The 24,024-nt window shown below is 37.4% G+C and overlaps 4 protein-coding genes and 1 pseudogene across 5 annotated transcripts; 3 read left to right on the top strand and 2 right to left on the bottom strand.

The window, feature by feature from the left end:
* The first annotated feature begins 845 nt into the window (after positions 1-845).
* LOC147498381 (Adenine nucleotide alpha hydrolases-like superfamily protein) lies at positions 846-3,579 on the top strand. Its single transcript, XM_086560380.1, has 4 exons — positions 846-1,202; positions 2,628-2,737; positions 2,819-2,937; positions 3,206-3,579. The coding sequence occupies exons 1-4, from the start codon at positions 887-889 to the stop codon at positions 3,288-3,290; spliced, it is 630 nt and encodes a 209-aa protein (XP_086416506.1). The 5' UTR covers positions 846-886; the 3' UTR covers positions 3,291-3,579.
* Positions 3,580-4,587: 1,008 nt separating this feature from the next.
* On the top strand, positions 4,588-5,793 carry LOC147498380 (uncharacterized). The gene has a single exon (XM_086559046.1). The coding sequence runs from the start codon at positions 4,739-4,741 to the stop codon at positions 5,678-5,680; it is 942 nt and encodes a 313-aa protein (XP_086415172.1). The 5' UTR covers positions 4,588-4,738; the 3' UTR covers positions 5,681-5,793.
* Positions 5,794-6,190: 397 nt separating this feature from the next.
* On the bottom strand, positions 6,191-8,042 carry LOC147498379 (SKP1-like protein 1A pseudogene; annotated as a pseudogene). The gene is made up of 2 exons (XR_015195475.1): positions 7,141-8,042; positions 6,191-6,601 (listed from the first exon to the last, which is right to left on the bottom strand). The product of XR_015195475.1 is annotated as an SKP1-like protein 1A pseudogene (transcript).
* A 2,173-nt stretch (positions 8,043-10,215) lies between these two features.
* Positions 10,216-12,877, bottom strand: LOC147498378 (AP2-like ethylene-responsive transcription factor At2g41710). Its single transcript, XM_086560379.1, has 8 exons — positions 12,400-12,877; positions 12,180-12,262; positions 12,026-12,034; positions 11,844-11,932; positions 11,650-11,723; positions 11,442-11,492; positions 11,267-11,343; positions 10,216-11,041 (listed from the first exon to the last, which is right to left on the bottom strand). The coding sequence occupies exons 1-8, from the start codon at positions 12,666-12,668 to the stop codon at positions 10,434-10,436; spliced, it is 1,260 nt and encodes a 419-aa protein (XP_086416505.1). The 5' UTR covers positions 12,669-12,877; the 3' UTR covers positions 10,216-10,433.
* Positions 12,878-17,327: 4,450 nt separating this feature from the next.
* Positions 17,328-20,314, top strand: LOC147498377 (uncharacterized). Its single transcript, XM_086563220.1, has 4 exons — positions 17,328-17,885; positions 18,568-19,064; positions 19,172-19,568; positions 20,225-20,314. The coding sequence occupies exons 1-4, from the start codon at positions 17,328-17,330 to the stop codon at positions 20,312-20,314; spliced, it is 1,542 nt and encodes a 513-aa protein (XP_086419346.1).
* Positions 20,315-24,024: the final 3,710 nt, after the last annotated feature.

Raw genomic sequence — 24,024 nt, 5'->3', positions numbered from 1 at the left:
GCAATTCAATTTTGCTCATATGTCACTCCGTAACATAATTGAGCGATGTTTTGGTGTGTTGAAATGTCGGTTTCAAGTTTTGGAATTAATGACATCTTATAATCTTTGCAAGCAAAGAAATATAGTGATTGCTTCGTGTGCTCTTCATAATTTTATAATGAAGCATGCTCTTAAAGACGATTTTTTTGAGACGTTTGAAAAAGAAGATGTTGTTGTGCAAGGTGTGGGTAGTAGTCATGAAGCGGGACAAAGTTCGTCAAGTGCAAGTGAAGTACAAGGAGACATGGGGATAGTGAGAGATGGTATTTGTAGGGGGATGAGTATGTTTTATAGACTACCAATGTAACTTTTTGATGGGTATTGTAATATTTGCTAGTTAGGTACCATTTTTTATTGTTTATGCCAAACAAACTTATAACTTCTTGGCTTTTAAATTTTGTCTTTTTTCTTTAGAAATTGTGGTTTTGACAAACGTACTTATACTTTCCATTAAGTGAAAAATCAAATAAGGACTTTTGAGCTTGGTAGCTTATAGCTTTTTGTTAGTTGCCAAACACCCCCTAAATGATTTATATTGTTTTACTATTTTGACTTTTATGAATCCTGGATTAATATATGCCCACTCAAATCATCGAGTTCGTTTACCACGAGGATATCCCTATAGGGACGCCAGCTGAGACCGTTGGATCCGAGATTTAACGGTCCGAAAATAAAAAACAAACTCATATTCTCTCTCTTTCTTTTTGTTTTTGATTTTCGAACCGTTGGATCCGAGATCCAACGGTTCTCGAAACACTCATCCCTATATCCTCGTGGTAGCCCAGATCCAAATCTAAAGTTAGCGCAACTAGCATTAGGCCAAAAGTCATTGGTCCCACAAAATTGGATGACTAGTTTTTCTTGTCGGATTGACATAACTGACAACTTAATAATTAACACCTGTCAATTCTATCTAGTGGCGTTGGCTTGGCCTTCTTCTTTGAAGTCTCAAATCTTCATTTCCAAACAAATCAGAGAGAGAGAGATGGAGGGAGATAGAAGGGTAGGTGTTGCTGTAGATTTCTCAGCATGTAGCAAAAAAGCACTTTCATGGGCAGTGGACAACGTGGTACGTGATGGTGATCATCTCATTCTTATTTACGTCCATCCTGAAGCTCCTTATGAAGATGGTCAAATGCAACTCTGGGAAGCCACTGGTTCTCGTAAGCTTTCTTTCCATGTTGGCATGGTTTACAATCAGTTATATATATGGAATAATTGTATAGAGTTAGATGTGTCTGTCTTTTTCATTACAGATAAAAAAATAATAATAAAAACTTGGATATGTACGTTGGGAAAACAAAAAAGAATTTGGATGACAAGGGGTTTGTTTGATTGTACAAGGGAACCTTTCCCTGGTAATAAGTTTACCTTTTTTGGTGAAAGCCTCAAGAGCTTTGATGAAAAATTCTCCAATATAATTTTGAGGGAAATTGTCAGTGCTCAAACAATTTGTGTCTTTCCCCATGGTTAACCGCATATTATAAAATAAAACAAATATAATAACAATAAACAGACTCAGATATCAGAATCTGATTGTCATGATACTGTTTTTTGTAACGCTTAATGAGATAATTTATAAGCTGCCAAGTTGTTAAATTGGTTAACATTACACTGAAATAATTGTAATTGATGTTGTTATTGCAAATGTTTTTGTTTTTCGGATACTAGGAAAGTCTTGGAGGTGCAAGAGTAAGTTAGCTGGGTAAGAAGATAGGGGTTGAGTGCGAACCTTTTTTTTTATCGTGAATCATCCCAATTGCTTCTAAGACCACCCTGCTATATATATGCATGTTCAGTTTTCGTTGGAGTGCATGATAGTCCTGATTTTCATTTGATTATATCCGGCGTTTATGTATCTGTCTTTTAATGATTTGCAATGAATGTTTGAAAGGTGTTGGATGCCCTTTGGCAACAGTGTTGCTTGGGCGGCACTTGGTGTCGATTGATTTGGATGTCTGCCCCTTGCTGGCAGCTGGGATATGGTTTTCTTGCTGACCAGTTGGCGGTTGCCTCCAGAAACTCAGTGACCTTTCCCCCTTGAATGAAGAATTACTTGACTGGCTTAGCCATGTAACCCAGCTTATGCTTTTATAGTTTATACCGATGAGAAATCTTTAAGTGATGCTAGTAAGTAGTAAGTTTCTGACCCGTAACCTTCCACATGTGGAGAGGGGTGCATAACTGTTGAGCCACTGGGCTCATGTTCAAAGCCGAAGCAATGATTAGCCAATAATCGTTAAGTTGCTTTAAGCAACACTTCGTTTATTGATAATGGCAGTAAAGTGTCTTCTTTAGTTGCACTTAATAGATTGCAACCAAGTGTACACCTTAATTTTGTATATCTCTGTTACGAATGAGGACTTTTTATTGATTTTGATTTAAGTTTACTTTTATTTGAGGAGTTTTAGATACGTCATTTTTGGCTGATTTTGAGCTATGATCCACCCAGTTGTCAATTAGTAGCAGCCCCCGCCCCCTGGCTTGCTAAAATAAAATTGAAAGGAGGTTCAACGTCATCTGTGCAAGATACTAAATTCACCTCTAGATTCTAAATGGTAATTGGTTTGTTGTCTAATTTTTTGCAGCGTTGGTGCCTATATCCGAGTTCTCAGATCCTCAGGTCATCAAGAAATATGGGGTGAACCCTGACCCTGAAACATTGGCCATTGTCAATTGTCTTGCAAGACAGAAAGAGGTGAGTTCATTCTTCGGATAAACCAGGTTATCAATGTTCATTGTAAACTGCAAGATGCTCACTAAGCTGATTAATGAGCAGATTGTGGTGGTTATGAAGATCTACTGGGGAGACCCTCGTGAGAAGATATGTGAAGCGATTGACAAAATTCCCTTGAGTTGTCTCATAATAGGAAACAGAGGACTGGGAAAGATCAAGAGGTTGGTCAGGAACTCACGATCAACCACGTACTAGTTGTCTATTTTGGATTTGATTAGTTATGATCTAACATCATTAAAATCTGAAATTTTGCGTCACCAACATGTATCGTCTTTTATTTGTCATCTCGTTTTTTTATATTAGTAATGTGCATTTTCAGTAAACTCTAGCATGGGTCTTCAACATCATTAGCGCAAAATTGAGTTGTAGATAGGAGCTTGATGAAAGCTTGCACTGCTAATGTTAGTTTTGTCTACTCATTTTCTGCAGGGCTTTCATGGGAAGTGTTAGCAACTATGTGGTAAACAATGCTGCCTGTCCAGTTACAGTGGTGAAGGTCAATCATGAAGACTAGTTTCCCCATTTACTTGTCCTACTGCAGTATAAGTGTGCTTTCCCTTCTTGGTAAAATCTTATCAGATTTCAAGGTAGATGAATTGTACTAGTTCCTGGATGAAACTTCACTATTAAATAAAGAGTATGGAAGCTGTGTCTGCCAGTGTTTGACTAGAAATATATGTTACGCTTAGTCGCGTACATAGTGTTGGATCAGAGCTTTATGAGTAAATTGTGAACTTAACTCTTTTGTAACTGTTTCATTTGTCATCTCTTGTACTTGAGTTTAATCCGTCTTTTGCTTTGTTCACCATCTGAAAAGAACTTGCAAATTATTGTGTTGCTAAGATGCTTCAACTGTAAGTATCCTCGTTGCATAGCTTGGTAATTTAACGAAAAAGAAAGCGGTATATTTCATAAGACATAGTCAGATACGAAGATTCCTATAGGAGATATGCAGACTGCTTGTCGATATTTCAAGAGGAGGTTCTCAAGTTCACTCTGCTGTGTTGAATTTTCAGAGACAAGGTGGATCCACACCTTAAGGCGTTTGACATTGACAAAATTTATAATTCTGTTTGAAGATACTGAATGGAATAACGAGGTTACTTGGCAAGAAAAAAAAAAAAAAAAAAAGGAATAAGGAGGCAGATGAGCCAGTAAACATAATGGATTTTTGACACCCTTGAGTTTGCCTCACGAATTGTGTCCATGATCCACATACAGAAGTCGCTCTGTAATTATCAAAGTGGAAGTCAGTCATCTTCTGTGCCAAATCGTCATGAAGTATAGTATTTGTATTTCTGTTTACAGTGAAAGCCAATTGATGCGTTTTAGGATAACTAGATGCGTTTTAGGACCTTTTCAGTTTCTTCTGAATTGAGATCTGTTCCCTCGGATAATTAGAGTACTACACTACATAGGCACCAAAAGGAGTGATTACTGTAGGTTTGATTCTTATTAGCGATATGGTTAGAATCACGCTAAAAGTCATACTGATCAACAGTCTCATGAATACATACTTAAAGTGGACATACTTTTGTGTGATCCAAGGTAGAAAAACGAACTTCGTAATGCTACAGAAGTAACCAGAACTAAAATAATGCTAGAAAAACAAAATTATTTCATTTAATGTTCTCCGTTATTAATAAACTGAGAACTGAGTATCTAAATATGTAAGATAATATGGTTCTTAGCAATTTATAGAAGAAATAGACTGGGTCAAAATGGCATTTTAGCAAATGAACGAAAAGATTTGGACAATCTTAGACTTCTCCCAAAACAGGGTATAAATGGTTAGCCAATAACGGCTACCATCCCTTAAACAATCCTCATTTCATGGAGAACCAACCACATTTAGTCCACACACATGAATCCTCTTCCATCAAGTTCATTCCCTCAACCTCTTAACTTTCATCATTTGTGCGTCTCAATCTGTCTCCTTCTCTTTTCTTATTTCACAAAGGGATGGAGACTAGGAACATGATTCATCTGCTTCTCATTGTTTGTTTCTCATCCCACCTCCTTTACACTGCAGAGAGTACATGCGTCCCTAGGAATTTCACGTACCTTAAGCCCTCATCACCTCCTTCAGCAGCTCGTGTTACCAAACCGAAGTCTCCCCTCACTTCACCCATCTCACAATCACCATCACCAGTTCCTGTTACACCGAAGTCTCCCCCCACTCCACCCACCTCGCAATCACCATCACCAGCTCTGGTAACACCGAAGTCTACCCCCACTCCACCCATCTCGCAATCACCATCACCAGTTCAGGTAACACCGAGGAATGCCCCCATTGCAACCGCCAACCCACTAGATGGAGCGGAGGAATCTCCTGTTCCTGATGAAAAGTTAAATCCCCTTCCTTCAACCACACCTGAAACACCAAAATTCGGTCTACAGTTACCTAAACTACCATTGGATAGCCTACCCGTACCCGGCGTACAAAATCCTGCCCTAAAAAAAGTGTGTGATTCCACTGATTACCCATTGCTTTGCCTTTCCTCCGTTGTTCCCTTCCTCGTGCCGGGTAAGTTTGATCCTGTTTCCATTTTTCAAAGTGAAGTTAAGGCTTGCGTTAGTCATACAAATATCTTAATGGAAAAATCCAAAAAGATAGCAGCTGACCCTGCGACTCCACCTGATACGGCCAAAGCCCTTACATATTGCCTGGAAAACTATGATACTCTACTATCAGACCTCGATAAGACAATTCAGGCACTTCCTGGTCGTGATAAGGGAACCATGAATACCATGCTTAGTGCAGCATTGACAGATTTGACCACTTGTCAAGATACTTTCAAAGAGGTGACAACTGCTCCATCACCCTTGGCCGACTTGGAAAACATGGGAAATCAGCTGATTAGCAATGGCTTAGCGCTTCTGGATCTCATGATCCCCAGTTAATCCTGCTTTTGTGGCTTCTTATAGTGTTTTCTTTGTATTTATCATACGATAACATTTAAGTTGAAGGATGTTGGGAAATGAGTCTTCTTAACAAACAGAAGTTCTGACATGAATATGGCTTTAGACTTGTCCTAATATTTCATATACATGTACCTATTTTACCTTACGAAGTTTCACTTAATTATCATCCATCGAATTTTATTTAAACTAATGTAGAACCCAGTGATTAGGTTGTTCTTGACTTGTTGGATCATGGAATAAGGAATCCATTTGGAAACAAAAAAGAGAAATTGAGGAGCAAAATGGGAAAGTTAGGGTTTAGGAAAGCTTTTATAAAGGTTGTTGTTGACTTCCTTTCCAGAAAGGATAAACACAAGTCAGTTGGGAGTCTTTCTAAAAGCATATATCCATGTCCTTTGGTACACTCGCTTGGCACACAGCGTTACTCAAAAAAGTGGAGGAGAACAACAGGAGTGGGAGAGGGCAGGGGTAGATCACATGAGAGAAGTATGATAACTTTCCATATGGAATTAAATATGGTTTCCATGAACCATACACAGTCTATACATATGCAAAGTTATCAAAGAATTGGATCAAAGAAACGTACAATGTACACAAAAGCAATACAACCAACAACAGTACTAACATAGATATTAATACAGGAGTGTGTTGAGGTGATGCACAAAATGGTAGATATATAAACTGACAACATAGCTAGCTAGGGGTCTGGGCTTGAGTTCTAGGCCAAGAAGATTGAGCATCTAATATTTAAGAACGTCAATGAGGGTCACCTACTACCACACCAAAGATTAACCTTGAAGTGGGCAGCTAAGTACTAACAATGACCCTGCAGCTCGATCTGCTGTGTCCAGGGCAACACAAAGAAGCTAGCGTTTAGAGTGTTGCACCGCCACCGAGTACCTATCAAATGCATTGAGATGGCTTATTTAAAGGTTGGGAGAATTTGTAGATTTATACGTAAATTATATAGAAACTTCGCAAGTACGAACAGAATATACAGAGGCAAATGGAGCAGCAGCAAACCAACACTCAGTCACATCTTCAATCTTACTGCGAACTCGATTGGAAACAAACTTAGGAATGAGCACTCTAAAACATTTAAATCTACTAGAAGATTGCATAATCATCATTATATATAAGCTATCACATTTCTTATCAGTACGTCTCTGTCGTATGAGATATATATATTAACCCTTACCTTTCTGCAGTCATAAAGAAACCATACTAGAAATACCAGTTCCCCTAATATATAATAAAGTTAGTATAAAAAAAAATAAAAAATAAAAAATTATAGATAGAGACTACTGATCAATTTAATACTGTTCTCTAAACAATTGATGAATAATACTCACGCTAAAGAAGATAAAACCTTAATTAACTAGTGTTGTCTAAGACATATACGACATCATCCTATACTTCATGCAACACTAAACATCTACCTGATGAAGTGCAAGAGATTCTATCCCCATCAAGGAGAGATATAAAACAAACTTCAGTCGAAAGCCCATTCGTTTTCCTTCCTGACTTGTGCTTCTTCTTCTGGGGTAAAATCATTCTCAATACTGAAGATCTCGCGAATTTCCTCCGGTTTCATATTCTTAATCATGTCTGCAACTGTTTGGCATGTCAGATCCAATAAACTCTTGATGTTTAAGTAGTTGGCAGCCAATATGAGGTCGAAACGAGTCTCCTGGTCAAGCTCCTTCACGAACTCCGCATCCCAGTTCTTGAGTTCCTCTTGATCAGCATTAGCCTTACTTTCTTTAGCAGGAACCTTATCATTATCACCTTCTTTAACAACACCCTTTTCAGCATGCTTCTTCAAGTACTCGATCACTCTGGCTAAAATATGACTGTTCACATTTGGCAAAGGGATTCCATCTGCAATATTACATTCTTCATCTATCATGTTTTTTATCATCTGAGATTCAAGAAGCGTATTCTCTTCGACTTCAAAAGCCTCACCGTCTGAGCTCTTGAGAGTTATCATCTTCGTTGTCATGGTGGCAGCAGCAGCTTCCCAAATCCCCAAGAAGAATGGCTCCGAAGGCAGGAATATAATTGGGAAACTTTGAGGCCAAGGACCGCCGCACCTATTTATTGACCTACTTTGTGGTTGCAATACATATATACACTTGTAAAGAGTTTTAGCGATGGCAAATTCTATCAACCCTCGATAACTCCCTGGAGTCGGCATCAAAATCTCTTTCGGGCTTTCCAATTTTCAAAAAACAAACCTAGAAATAAATTAATACCAAATAACATACCTAAAACCAAAATAACAAATAAATCAAAAACTTTACTATATTTCCACAAACAAATCAACCAAATAAAGAAATAAATAAATAAAGGAAAATAAATCTCAACTCTCCAAAAAAAATGAATTGGGTGGACTTGTGAAACAAATCATCATATTTTTTGGGTGCTTGTTACTATTTCGGTGTTAGTTATTTAATTGGGTAAGTTATTAAAGCATCTCTAGGTGGTAATATCACATCTCAAAATCTTCAAATTTGAAGAAGAAAAAATTTGGAATTTCCCGAAATTCCAACTCTAAGTGGTAGTATATTCAGTCATATTATCTATCCGTTTACATTCTTGTTCGCAAATTTAGCAATTTGGATGCTGATGTAATATCGTGCGCCATTACAAATATTGGCGATTTTTATTTTTTTTTTTTTTTTTTTTTTTTTTTTTTTTACTTTATTGCTTGCCCACTACTAATGTAGTCCACTACTAATGTAGTGCGAGTTATTTTTTTTTTTACTTTTTCAATTTGGTGCGATAGTGGGGGGAATGTTGCGTGAGTTTTTTTTTCAACTTGGGGGTGACAGTGGTAATGTCGCGCGACAATAGTATTGGCGCCAGTACCAATGGCGCGCGTGATAGGTCTACAATCTCATTTGCGGTCGATATTTGCGACCAGTTAGAGTTGGTCAAAATTTGCAACCAGTTTCTCCAAAAAATTTTCTTCAAATTTGAAGAGTATACTTCCACCACCTAGAGATGCTCTTAGTTATTTTTTTTTTTTATTTTTTTTTTTTTTAATTATTGGAAAGAGAATATAATTTGGATGTCTCGTAAGATATGAAGTCCCAGTCAGTTATTAAGAGAGTCTAAATAGATTTTGCAAATATATATGCTTATAAAAATTCCACAAATCACCACTCAGGCAACAAGAATATTGTACAATGTTTAGACACCTTTTTTTAGCTAAAGGGTAATTGATATTAATAGTAAAAAATGGTGTTACTAAGTGTTTACAAATTCTGGATTGGGAATATAAATTCCCATGTTTACACTATCTCATAAATCTATAGTAAGTAAAATTTGGATTTTCAAGCTTGTTGAGCCAACATGGTTTACGATCCCACCATTGTTTACAATGATACATGTTTTGACACTAGTACATATTTGTTTTTCGTAACTTTGGCATTTATTTTAATTGTTTTCGTTTTCATTCAATCTCAAAATTCCAATCAATGCCTTAGGTAGATTCAAAAGTAAATTCACTACCACAGTAGGCAATCAAAAAAATTTATGCAACAAACTAAAATTGTAATGGACTTGAGTAACTGATATAATTCATTACAAAATTGAATTATAAACAATAAAAATCATTAACAAAAAACTAAAAAAAAATACAAGAAATAAGCCAAAAGACCCAATTTCCAATTTTAATCATAGTCTAGGATAGGTGGGTTTTGAAACCATTGATAAAAAAACATTTTTAGCTTATAACTACTAGAAAAACAAGATTTCATATTTTAATTATTAATATGGACAGACTTGATTTTTTTTTTTTTTTTTTACTCTTGTATGTTTGGTATGCATTGACGTCTGTGCATACTTCACATACCAAAAGGTGGTATACATTGACACTTGTGCATACAATTTTCTTTATGATGCTTGGTATGCACTGACGTCTGTGCATATATCTATACATACCAGGGTACTATTGTTTTTTTTGGACAAAAGTTAACTATTGTCTTTGAGAGTGTTTTTGAAATGAGGGTTGGTTTTTTGGTTTGTTATTTTAGAATTTTGTCATTTTCAGTTTTGTCACAAAAAAAATAAGAGATTGGGGAATTAAGGTTTAGAAAACATAGCAATAAATATATGAAATATTGGGACCGAGACTTTAGAGTATTAGTACTCTTTTTGTTCTATATGCTATTTTTCTTTTTCCAAACAATGAAAGTCTTTTTCTCTGAATACGTAAGAGTGGAGATGGAGAGGTTTCTCACGTAAGGGTGGGCAAAAAGTTTTAATTTTCGGTGAAGTAACAAAATCGTTATCTTATATATATATATATATATATATATAGTATCCTTTTGTTTTTTTTGCTAATCCGTATGTATAGTAGTTTTTTTTTTAAAAATGTTGAGGGTGAGCCAGGGCGTACCTAGCCCCCCTGGCTCCGTCACTGCTTCAAAGTATATATGACTAATCTATTGAATTACTAATGAACAGATAAAATGTTGGTATAGAAACGGACATTGGAAATCTCGTGATGGTCAGATAATTCTGCTTCTGGGTGAACCCAGAAGATTAGAAAACATTTCATTATTTATTCAACTCAATTTCTAATAATTTGCTTTTCCATTCTTGCTGTACAAAAACTCCTAATGATATATACAGGATTTGAAGTTTGTAGATTCATGTCTGCACATTGGATGTTACTAAACTCTAGTACTCTACACAAGGCCCTAAAAGATCACAGTAATGTCAGTTAATGGACAGAAGATCTTAGCACATCGTCCCATAGGGATTGTCTTGTTTGATTGTAGAACGAGGACGGACTCTCCTGCAACTCTAGTCCGGGGACAACATCACTAGTAGAGCATACATACGGATCATTTGGGATTCCTTCATAGAAAATCCCACCACACTCATCGTCGCTGCCTATTTGTGTTTGGTGCCTTGTGTCTTCTCCATTAGTTTCGTCATCAGATGAATTTGAATTTTTCTGGACTAGATCTTTAAATATTGATGACCGAAGAAGGAGACTAAGTGCAGTAGGTGAAGAGGACTTGGTGCAAGAGCTAACACGACTCTTTTTTTGTTTGACTTCTTGATTGTGAAGAGAAGCAAAAGCATCTGCAGTCAAGGGATTAGCATGGAATGAGAATTCCGGTTCCTCAGTTAAAATGAGGTTAGAGGATAATGTCAGTGCTTGAGATGTCACAATGTCTTGAGAATCCAGTGAAGGAAGAACTGCATCACCTCCTGCTCGTAACCACCTAATATATGTGCTCAAGTCAAAGTTGGTCACTGCGTTGATCCCTCTGTACTCAATTGCAGCAACATCGTAAGCATGGGCAGCCTCCTCTTGTGTACCTATATCAGATCATTCCAAATTAGTTTATGTTCACATGCTAAGATGCTCTCTACAGATTCATAAAACTCTAAGTGCATTGCGGATAAATCGTCATTTAGAGGAGAAAACCAGATGTCTTGTTCACATTTCCTCAATGTATTGCTAATTGCCCTAGCTAGGTGCTCATGATTGAAGATATATAAATAACTAGAGGCTAGAGCACATGGTCCGAGCATTAAACTTACTGTAGGTACCAAGATAAAGATACTTGTTTCCAAAGACCCTCCCTATCCTTGCTTCCCATCTCCCATTGTGGTGGTGCCTGCATTTAGTTGAGATATGATCGGTTTTGTCAGCTTGATAAAGTTTGTAAACACGATATTGGTCCATCAAAAATCAAAAATATATAAAGGTGTCTACCTTGCAACACCTCTATACTTTGATACGCCTCTGGAGAAACCGCTGCTCTTCCTGTGGACAAACAAACATGCATGATCGGTGTTAATGCACTAAGCCACAAGATAGAACATATCATATATTCATATGAAGACATCCCATCTTATAATAGATTATAGATCATGTTCCTTTCTTTAATGGTTCCAATTTGGGAGAAACTTGGGTTCTGTACCTTCTTAGAGAGGCCAAGTATTCTTCTTTTGTTACGTTCTGCATTACAGCAATCTCCGATTCGTAATCAGTGACCTGCATGAAGTTATAAATGAAATTTAATCATTCTTGAACATCAGAAAGCTAGCTAGTTTATACAGTGACAAGTACTGATTCTTGTAAAAACAGTGTACTCAAATATATACTATACAATACCGGGAAATTGGTGAAAGTTGTTGAACCCCAGTACTTGAGTGCAGCTAAATCATAAGCTCTTGCTGCAGATTCTTCATCATGATAAGCACCTGAAATATTAGTGTCAGGCTGTCAGCTAGCTGGTCCCTTTACTGTTCTTCATCTCAAAGCGAAGTTTATATTATTGAAGTTCAAAAACTCACCAAGGTAAACTGTTTGGTTCCAGATATTTGTAGCGGAAGCGCATTCAATGAAAAAAGATTTACAAAAAAAAAATCTGCATTAGGTGATAAGATGGAAAGAATTGACCAGATAATGTGAAGTAGAAAAAATAAACTTTCTTTTTGTTCTGTTTACCTTGTTTACCCTTCTTTTTTTGGGTCACATTCCAAGATGCTTTATCCCATAGGTGTGCTTCATACCGACCAGTCCATCTATGTCTGTATACACATAATCGAATTGAAGTTTGTTAATCAGAATAAGAAAATTGGTGAGAAGTACTTTTGAATTTCTTATAACTTGAACAGAGTGAAAATCTGAAAGAACCCGACAATAAGGACAAAGACACAAAAGAAACCTGCTGACTCCGCGAAACCTTGAGCTTCTCTTTATAATAGTTGTAGTTTTAGTAGTACTAGTAGTAGACTGATCAACTTGTTGTTGTTGTTGTTGTTGTTGACAATTCTTGTGTTGGTCATCACGTCGATCTTCAATACCAAACACAGCTGCAGTAGGCACTCTTCGCCGCCTTTTAACACATTTGATCTCTGGGGTCTCACCATCTACCATGTTCAAGCGACGCCTTCTCATGTTGAAGACTTCACACTTCACTGTTGGCATTTCCATCTCTTCTTTAATTTCTTTACTATCTTGGTATTTGGTTACTTCTTAATTGCTTTGGTTGCTTGAATAAGACCATCTATTCCTGCACTCGTATATATAACCTTATGAGATTTTGTTGTTTATTTGAATTGTCATTATTGTTGAAGCTACATTCTTGGGAGAAATGCAAGAATGGACGATGATTACGATATAATTTCTCACAAAATTACATGTCCTTACTCTGTTTAGTCCCTCACAACCTTGTACATATTGTTTGGTTTGGCTACAGAGTTCAAAATGCCAGTTTGTTTGGACTGGTTACTGTTCCTGCAAATCTTGGAGTTGGTTAAAGTGGTTATATAAATTCCCATTTTAGTACAGTACTTGCGCTTTTCTTCTAGTGTACTGATTCATTAATCATGAGTACTTCTGGTCCACACCTAGCTAGGTACACTTCACACATGAATATCAATTTAATTATATTTAACTCTTATACGTTGGACTATCAACTCTGTTTATCATCGCCTTCTTTGTCCCATATATGGGCCTGACATTTTAGTCTAGCAAGAATAGGGACTCTCACAATTTTCAGTTTGAATTACCAATAGAACAAAGGATTGTTGACCGCATCCCCACAGATTTGATAAACCTCCATTAGTGCACTAGTAATCAGCTCTGATTATCTGAAGTAGAATGTCGGAAACTATAAGGATTAGCACCCCCGACCTCAGTTTCCTGGTTCTGTCCCTAAATGTAGAACATAGTTATGACGTAGGTGTACTATGAAAGGGCCAAACATCCAAGGACCAGATGTGCCTAGAAGAATTTTATGTGACCAGATCCTTGCTACCAAATCACCGCATCTCAGGTGATTTTGATCCGTACTTTCGCATTAATGTGACCATAACTTGAATTAGATTTGACAAGGTTCACCATTTCATATGAATAATTAAACTTGTCCAACCTGGTGGACAAGATCTAGATTCTTTATTCTTCCACTTTATAGTAAAATATTTCACACAAATGAACGCTACGGCTCTCCCATATCTTGCAAGTAACGTTGATGTAACCGGACTTAGTAACTAGAGTGAGTGTGACAAGTTTATACAAAAAACAAGTAGTTCTTTGGCTTATTGAGCATTAAAGTTTAAAACCATTTTTGGTTTTGTGGGAAAAAATTTACAACTTGGGAGAAAAGAAGCAGTATAGCTGGTCATAAGGACAACATTATAATTCGTCTCAAACGTTCTGTTCACTTTGGTTACTTCACCCACTGGTGAAGACAAGTTGAATGCTTGTTTGAATATGGTATCACTCAGTGTAAGGATTTTGAACTACGAATGGAGTTGTTACCTCCACGGAGCATTTAAGCAAAACGATTATTCCAATGTTGTTGGTAAGTCAAACTTTTTTGTTTACCAGCCAACACAAACAGCTTGTAACATTTGAAAGCAGCCTCATTGCCTCTTGAATTCTTAGTTTAGATTCTAGTACGCTTTTGGTTCAATATTCATGGCTGGAAGAAAGAAGTTCATATGATCTGGAAGAAATTGTGGATTGAGTGTGGTTCAATGACAGTTGTACTAGCAATTTGTTGGGGTTAATACCGATACCAATCGATCCCCACTATACAGATAACTCGTACTAGGATAAATAACAATTCCCAGACAACAATCTAAATATCAACTACAACCTAGCTAACATGCCCAACTCTCTAAACAACTATTAACAATAGATAATAATGTAAAGAGAAAAACAAACATACCACAACACAAAGATATACCGTAGTTCGGCCAATGATGTCTACTTCCACAAGAGCTAATCCTTTTATAAAGTAGGAAAAAAGATTACAATCACTCCTTTCAGTCTCTCACCTTACTAGATCACTCCTCTCTCTTTACAGACTTGTTTCTCTGTAAATATTATCTCTCAATCTTGATTGCTTTCAAGATTAGGTTTTCTTTCTTGTGTTGCCTTGGTTCGTGTGTTTCACAAAAATAGGCATAGGCATGGTAGGCGCTCGGCAAGGCCAAGGCCAAATGCCACTTAAAAGTATTGGAAGTTGTTCGGCATGGCAGCAGATCGGCAGAGGCGGAACAAAGCCGAGCGCGTCTTGTATCAACCTTTTAACGCAAACTAAACTTCTTTTTCTCCTCATGTGAGGGATAACTCTAACACAATCAAGGGTGAACACCTTCCATGGTCATTAAAGCCTAGGTGAGTCAGAGCAATTCAAAAGCTTGAACACTGGAGGATGACACACACAACAAATTTTGGTGCAGATGCTACAGCAAAGAAGGGATCTCATTTGAGTCATAGAGAAACACTATGGAGCTTAAACAGACCTTCCTTTATCACATCTGTTGAATGCTCGTTTAGGACATACTATTGATTTGACTAGGAACCTCCTGTAGCTAGATGAATAGTTGTAATTCACATCTCTCGGCTGTAACATTCTTTATAATATAGATTAATAATATATCCTTACTTGTGTGCGAAAAAAAAATGGTTCAATATTCATGTCTCTGTTAAGTTTCATCACTCCCTTACAAAGAAAACAAAAAGGGACCTAGAGATTGCAGAGGAAATGAACGAATACTTTTCTACTCTGTTTATTTAGGGCGATGAGTGTTGACTCATGCAAGTCTGATTTTGCTTAAGAAAATAGATTTTTATTGTGATCCAAAGAGTCTCAAACTTAAGTCAGACTTCAATGGCACTACAAATACACATAGCATATTAGACATTTTTATGGAGTCATGAAAGCTCTTGAATGTGTGCTCAATTTCCTACATTTTCACCCTACATAGTTTTCCTTACTAAATATAACAAAAATCTTAATAAAACCAGAATTGTGCAGGAAAACACAAGTCTTGCTTACCATTCAATTCTATTAACAATGCATCAAGTTTCATTTAGTGTTCATAAGGCCATCTCAGTTCTCAAGTTTTCCCGAATGCGCAAAGCAAAAAAGGAGCTCCAATACCTCTTCAACTGTGAAGTAATAGTCTTTGTGAAGCTAAGGGGAACTCATCCCTCTCCAAAACCATGCCATGGATGATGCTAAACTCCAACTAAATCTAAAGTTGGGAACCACTTGTTAAGAGTTTAAGACACTACCATAAATCCTTATAACGTGGTGCTTCACTTATATTCTGACTATATCAAACTTTTGCTAAAATTGCTTATATATTGTTGAAGTATGTAGAGTCTCACACATTCTATAAGTGTGAGACTGTATCTTATTTAGTAGTTTCTATTTCGGTGAAACCTATCACCTAGTATGTATACTCTAAACCTTACCTTCTTATTGTGCCTCCATCATTTCTTCTTCTTCTCCACTCCATCTCTTTAACCTAACTAGTTAACCCCTATATGTATCTCCTAGCATAATTTAGCATGGTATCAGAGCCGACTCTGTTTAGAGAATGCTAGGAGAGAGATCCGCAGTTTCAAGGTTCCAGTTTTAGTATTAGTTGCTGTCTTAGTATTGTTTCGCTTCTGCAATCTCTCGGTATTGATAAAGAGGAGTACGTCAGGTTTTCAAAGGGGGAAGGCGTGGTATCGTTATCTGGTTGTATCTCTCAATTTCTACGTGCAGGCGCGCACGCGCTCAAATACTGTATCTCAAAGTTTCTTGTGATAGGCGCGCACGCGTTCAGTTAAAGAGTCTTCGAAGCGCGCACGCGCTCGGAGTACTGTATCTCGCAGTTTCTTTCTTTTTATCAAGTGAGTTTTTCTTCTCATTACAATGGCTGATGTTGTTCCAAAATCTGATGAATTCGATAATACGTCTGTTTTCTCTGTTGGTATGACCTCTGTCAAATTGGAGGGTGTAGCCAATTACCTTCAATGGGCAGAAGCAGTTACTGCTTATCTTACTGGAAAAGGTAAGGAAAGTCATCTGACAGATCCCCCAGATGATAAAGGAAAGACAATCTGGACGAAAGGTGACGCCTTGGTTAAGAATTTTCTGTGGAATACTACGGAGAAGGATGTTTGTAATACTGTGCAGTTTTTCAAAACCTCTAAGGAGATTTGGAGTATCTACAAGAATCATACTCTCAATCTTAGAATACTTCTCGTATCTTTCAGTTGTATGAGAACATCTTTTATCTCACTCAAGGCGATATGTCTATCTCTGAGTATTATAATTCTCTTCATAGCAAATGGGAAGAACTGAATATTTATCACCCACTTACTACAGACATAAATCAGTTGAAGAAACAAAGAGAGGAATTTCCAGTCTCAAAATTCCTATCTGGGCTATGTCCCGAGTTTGCTAATGTGAAAGCCCAAGTTCAAGCTGAATCTAAGCTCCCTACTCTGTCTGAAGCCTATTCTCGTCTTTCTCGTATTACCGCACCTCCTCCAAGGCACAATGACAGTGCGGTTTTATTGATCCCTCCAAGCAGCAATAACAACCCCTCCTCTGGTCGTGGTAACGGAGATAGAGGGGGTAGAGCCGGTCGTGGACGTGGAGGTGGTCGTAACCAAGGGAGTGGCTGTGGTCATGGTATTGGCAGTTTTGATCCTTGTGAGCATTGTGGGCGCACAAATCATAGTTCTGATTTTTGTTGGGATATAACAGGACGCCCACCTTTGCACAAAGCCAACAATGCCACAGTAGTTGATCAGAAAGTGACCGATTTTCAATAATTTCAAGAAGACATTGCAGCCCTGATGAAGCGGATACAAGCTATTCCAATCAGTTCATCGAGTTTATCCAACCAACCCACTGCAACCCTAGCCGATTTAGGTAAAACATGTTTTCATACAAGTGGTAACAACTCTTGGGTCATTGACTCAGGAGCTTCTGATCATATGACAGGTAATCCCCAGTTGTTTTCTAATCTTGAGTATACTCACACACCATTATATGTCACATTAGCAAATGGGGCTAAGGCTAGTATTCTTGGTCGGGGTACTATTCAGTTAACTCGTAATATATTACTTGTCTCTGTCATGCTTATTCAAAATTTCCCCTTTAATCTATTGTTTGTTCATCGTCTCATCCAATCACTTCACTGTAATGTCATGTTTTCTTCCACTCATGTTGGGTATGAGCACGGGGGCATCTATTACTTTCAAGATGGTTATGGGCACTCTCACCAAAAGCAGGCTTTCATAGTCTTGGTCTCTCCTGTTCAGTGGCATAGACGTCTTGGTCATCTTCCTTTGACTAGTTTGCGAAGTTTAGTTCCCAGTATTTCTTCTAGTATTCAGTCATTAAGTTGTGAGGTTTGTGAGTTAGCTAAACATCGTCGTGCTACTTACAAAAATAGGTTAAATAAGTATTCTAGTGCTCCTTTTTAGTTAGTTCATTCAGATGTCTGGGGTCCTTGTAGAACCACTGGCCTTTTTGGAGCCAAGTACTTTATTACATTTATAGATGATTTCTATCGTGTTTGTTGGGTATATATTATGGATAATCATTCTCAAGTATTCTCTGTATTTCAAAAAATTCTATGCTGAGATTACTAATCGGTATTCTGCACACATGCATGTTTTTCGAACTGATAATGCCAAAGACTATACCTCTGCAATATTCAAGTGTTTTTTAGATGATCATGACATTACACATCAAACCTCCTGTGTGGATACACCTCAACCAAATGGGGTTGTTGAGAGAAAGAACAGACCCATTCTTGAAGTCACCCGATGCTTAATGTTTCAAACAAATCTCCCAAAGTTTTATTGGGCAGAGGCAGTCCTTACTGCCATATACTTGATTAATCGTATGGCCTCTTCAGTATTAGGCGGAAAAACACCACACTTTGTTTATTTTCCTGGTCAACCTTCTTTCCATCTTCCCCCTCATATTTTTGGTTGTGTCTGCTTTGTTCATAATCTTCAACTGAGTTGTGATAAGTTGGACTCTCGTGCTATTAAGTGTGTTTTCCTTGGGTATTCACGTACATAGAAAGGGTACAAGTGTTATAGTCCTCATCTGCGCAAATCATTTGTCTGTGCTGATGTTACTTTTTTTGAAGATGTCTCGTTTTACTCTTCAAAAAGGAAGGTGTCCTCTAAACCATTTGAGGATTGTGTTCTGCCATCTGGTGTTGTTGATCTTCTTGCGACTATTGGTATTAATGAGGGAGCTAATAATCAGGTTACCGCTACTAATGTTGGAGCTCCAACAGACGAAGTGCGTGCGTGCCCTTTACGTATAGTTGGTGTTCGCGATCCAATAGATGGAGTGCGTGTGCGCCCCACAGATGGCCTTATAGAAGAGCGCGCACGCCCCTTACCTACAGATGCTATTCGTGAGTTTGAGGCCGAAAGTTCAACTGCTCCCCTGCCCTCACCTCTTCCCAATGTGTCTGTGGATCCTATTGCCATTCCATCTGACCTCGATGTTCTTATTTCCCTACGGAAACTTGAACGTCCACCTGCAAGTATGCGTCTTCCTAGTAAGTATGCCAGTATTTTATTTCTCAGTATGTTTCCACTGATCATTTTCCGCCATCTGTCAAGTCTTTTGCTACGTCCTTATTGTCTGTCTCTGTCCCTTCTAACTACAGGGAAGCTCTATCACATCCTGGCTGGAAGCAAGAAATGGATGAGGAATTGAGTGCCGTGTATTCTAATAACACTTGGGTTCTTACAGATCTTCCTTCTAGGAAGAAAGCAATTGCTTGTAAGTGGGTTTTCACTATTAAGCATAATCTGGATGGTACTATTTCTCATTTAAAGGCTCGCCTGGTTGCAAAAGATTTTACCCAGACCTATGGTATTGATTACTCTGAGACGTTTTCTCCTGTTGCAAAGTTAGCCTCTGTGCATATTGTTATTTCTCTTGATGTTCATCATCACTGGCCTCTGTTTAAGTTAGATGTGAAGAATGTTTTTTTACATGGAGATCTCCTGGAGGAAATCTATATGGTACAACCTCCTGGTTTTGTTGCTCAAGGGGGGAAAGTCTGTCGATTAAAGAAGTCTCTTTATGGGCTCAAATAGTCTCCTAGAGCTTGGTTTGCGAAGTTTAGCCAGGTTTTGATGGCTAATGGAATGACTAGGTGTGAATATGATCATTCCATGTTTTACCGAAAGACCCAACAAGGAATTATTGTCTTAGTTGTGTATGTTGATGATATCATTGTCACAGGGTCTGACAAACAGGGTATTGCTCAACTTAAATTCAATCTCTCAAGATAGTTCCAAACCAAAGATCTAGGAGAACTGAAGTATTTCTTAGGCATTGAAGTTACAAAGTTCCCTAGTGAAATTCATCTCTCACAGAGAAAATATGTATTAGACCTGCTCAGTGAGACAGGTAATTTAGGAGCTCACCCAGTAGAGACTCCTATAGATTCGAATGACAAACTCCAGTAAGATGTTGGAGAGTTGTATTCCGATATTGAGGGATACCGTAGACTGGTGGGAAAGCTAATCTATGCTACTATCACTCGCCCAGATATCTCGTTTGCAATCAGTGTAGTATCTCAGTATATGCATGCACCACAGATTCCTCATTACCAGGCAATGTTATTCGTATTGTTCGGTATTTGAAAGTTCTCCTGGTCGTGGATTGGTATATCGTTCTAATGGAAATTTTGATATTGTTGGATATTCAGATGCTGATTATGCAGGATCAGTTTCAGATAGACGATCCACTACTGGGTATTGTCCTTTCTTTGTGGAAATTTGGTGACATGGAAGAGTAAAAAGCAAACAGTTGTGTCAAAGTCTAGTGCAGAGGCTGAGTATAGAGCTATGGCTCAGGGGACTGGTGAGTTAATGTGGATTCGTAATCTGCTACATGAGTTAGGTTTCAAGGTACAGCTATCGATCCCTTTTCATTGTGACAATCAGGCATCCATTCATATCGCTTCTAATCCAGTCTTTCATGAGCAAACTAAGCACATAGAGGTAGATTGCCATTATGTCAGACATAAGGTCGAAACAAAGGAGATAAGTACTCCTTATGTGCCGTCTCGAGATCAGTTAGCTGATATCTTCACCAAACCAGTGATTCGTCCAGTTTTGAATTATATTGGTAACAAGCTGGGCATGAGCGATATCTATGCTCCAGCTTGAAAGGGGGTGTTGAAGTATGTAGAGTCTCACACATTCTATAAGTGTGAGACCGTATCTTATTTAGTAGTTTCTATTTCGGTGAAACCTATCACCCAGTATAAATATATGAATTGTAGGTTAGAGAAAATATACTATAAACCTTACCTTCTTCTTGTGCCTCCATCCTTTCTTCTTCTTCTCCACTCCGTCTCTTTAACCTAACTAGCTAACCCCTATATGTATCTCCTAGCATAATAATACATATACCAATTCCAGCCAACTAAAAATATTTGCTGATCATATCCAAGATGGAACCTGGCCAAGAAAAAACCGTTTAAACTTCAACCACTTGATAAATCCACCACTTACAATTGCACTCTTTCAAATGAGAGTGGTGAGGAAGCAAAGTATAATACATTTTGTTCCAAACAAATTTACCAACTAGGAATCTGAAATGAATGACACCACTCATATATAAAAATTACTAACCATGATTATGAAATTCGATGGTTTAAGCTTATACAAGTTATGCATTCTCCAAGGTCCTAGAGAGGAGAAAGTTCATCATCTGTATCAACAACGCTAAGATCAACACTTCATAGAAGCTTTCCTGCAGGCATGAATCATGTTTCAGACAAGATGCAAAGAAAGTTGTATGCAAACTTATGCGTCATGGAACTCAGATTTAGTTGCAAGGCCTACATTCCCCCACCCATCTCACCAAAACACGAATCCCTTCTTGAAGCAAGCTTACTCCAAACTAAAACCAGCATATATAGATTATGGAATAAAATTGCGTGTTACTTAACATGTGTTTCTAAAACCTTAAAAGGTTTGTGGAACTGGTTTGGATATATAACTAGAGATATTTAGGATAAAAATTATGTTTGTATAGCTATTTTCATATGTGGGATGCTGTGTCAAAAAAAAATTGTCAGGGCAAACAGAGCGTGCAAACGGTGTATGACGGGATAGAATGCACTGTAAAGTAAGGCGGTGTTCTTTTGTTCTCGTGAAAGCAAGCAAAAGCCACTATAACTCTAAAGTTGAAGAAATAAGTTTCGTTTTTTGGAAAATTAACTAACTGGAGGTTTACTATTTATTATTGCCAAAACTACCAGTTGACTAGGGTTAGAAGATTTTAATCACTTTTAGGACGTGCACAGTGTCAAAGTGGTTTTCGCTTACTTTTATTATACCAGTGCAAATACTAATTAATCTGCCTTTTCTTTCAAATTGTATCTACTGAATACACAAAAGATCTCTCTCCTCCACTCTCTGTTCTGAAAGGACTACAGCTGAATTCTGATTCCCGATCATGTCAACTCAAGGCCAACTCATTCCCACCGAATTTTTCCTTTCATTTATCCCGCCCTGTTTTCCGTCCCAATTCCCACTGCAACAAGACCCACAGACTTTGCTATTTAGTGCAGAGAAGTTGGTATTTAGTTTAGTTGATAGCTAATCATTTTTTGTACCATTTTTTGTTTCTTTTAGCCTATTTATTGTTCTTCCGTTGGGGGGGATCTGTCTTCAGTTCATACCTTTTGAACTTTAGTACTTATCGTCCTAATTAAGTTTTATTATCGTCTATCTTTTAACTTATTTTGTGGCTATCATATTGTAATGGCTGTGGTGGATTTCGAATATGAAAATGACCTTGAATCTTATAGGAGGAAGAAGGGTAGATTTAAGGCAAACAGAATGTGGAGATGGCATGTTGAGATAGGGACATTTGATGAGTACTGGCTGGTGGGTAAGAGTTCTGAAGAGATTGTTGGTATGGTGAATAGTAACAGTTTTAGATTGTTCTTACAATGTCATCCACAATCACCTCACTGTGTGGATTTAGACACCCAAGCCCACATGTGGGAAATATTCATAATCACAGTGGTTTAATTTTGCTTATTTTCTCAAGAAGTATAATGAAATCGTCTAATGGACAGTTCACAGAACAACTTCAAAGCTTCGTTACCCCACCGGAGTACCTTTCACCACCACTAGTATCATCTGTTTCGAATTTTCCATAATAACTAAACTGCATAAGAATTGAAAACTTTCCTCCGTCACCATTTCCACCTATCCTAGAGAACCTCCACCTGAGACATAAAAGGAAATGAAATAATGTTGAAATAAAGACCCCGACTGCATTAATCTACATAACTGTAATTGGACGCCAACAAAACCAAATGCGAACGACAGTGTAAGAGGACTACAACAACAACTTAACTGAGTATTGAACTTAATAATTCACCTATAGAATCACCCAAACTTTGACCTACAATTCACTGAAATTTTTAGACGACAAATTAAATGTATGGACGAATAGCTAAAAATTAAATGCAATAACGGTTTTGTATAACCTACCTAGTACATAGAAGATTTTCATCAATGGCTGTTCAGAAATTGAAGAAGAAGCTTCCCTTCTTCAATGAACTCTCTAACTTATTTTTCCTCTGAGGAGTAGTGTGTGGTCAGAGAGTATAATTTTCGGAAAACGTGCATTTAATTTTTTTCAATATTTTTTGATTGTTTGCTTCTATTTAGGAGAGAGAGAGAAATTTTGCATGCATTAAATGCATGGAAATAATGAAAATGGTATTTAAATAAATGATGCATTTATTTATATTGTAAATAAAGTGTTTTTCTAAGATTACTTATTTAAGGGGTATTATTTGTAAATTTGAAAACCGCTTGGTCAACGAGGCAAAACCACGGTCAACGACGTCCGGTATTTGAATAAATGGTCAGCTGGTGGTTATGGCAATTATAAATAGTCAGCGTCCAGTTATTTAAAAGACCCTCCTTTTTTTTATAGTTAGAATTTTTATTTCCCAATCCTTAAATCCCTTTTACCCCGGTGAAGAAATTAGTTATCCAGACGAAATCTCTCTTCGTGGCTCTCATCTCTATCTATGTGTCCATCTATCTATTTGTCTCCAGACGGTGTTCTTGTATATTCTGTCACTTTTGTTGGCCATTCAGTAAACACACCTAATCCACATCTCACAAAATTCAAATTAAAAATTAAAAATTAAAAGATAAGTGAAAAAATAATATAAACGATACCTGATACAACTTACTGGGGAGAATTCAAACTTGCCACTTTCATTTTGCATGGAAGCATGGGTCTTTGACAGATCATCATTTTCTGATTTGAACGTATCTGGAAAGCAAGGCCCAAAATTTCGATATCGGTTAATATATCGGTGTACCCAAAAACCGAGATATATTGGATATATCGGGTTTTTTTGGTGACCAGTCCAAACTATTTAAAATATCGGAAATATCGGACATATAATATCAGAAATATCAAAAATATATCAGAAATATATTGGAAATATCGGATTTATATTTA

Source organism: Coptis chinensis, chromosome 5 (assembly GCF_015680905.1).
Source record: "Coptis chinensis isolate HL-2020 chromosome 5, ASM1568090v1, whole genome shotgun sequence".
Lineage (NCBI taxonomy): Eukaryota > Viridiplantae > Streptophyta > Magnoliopsida > Ranunculales > Ranunculaceae > Coptis > Coptis chinensis.
Note: the sequence above shows the minus strand (reverse complement) of the source record. Positions and strands in the feature narration are given on the sequence as shown.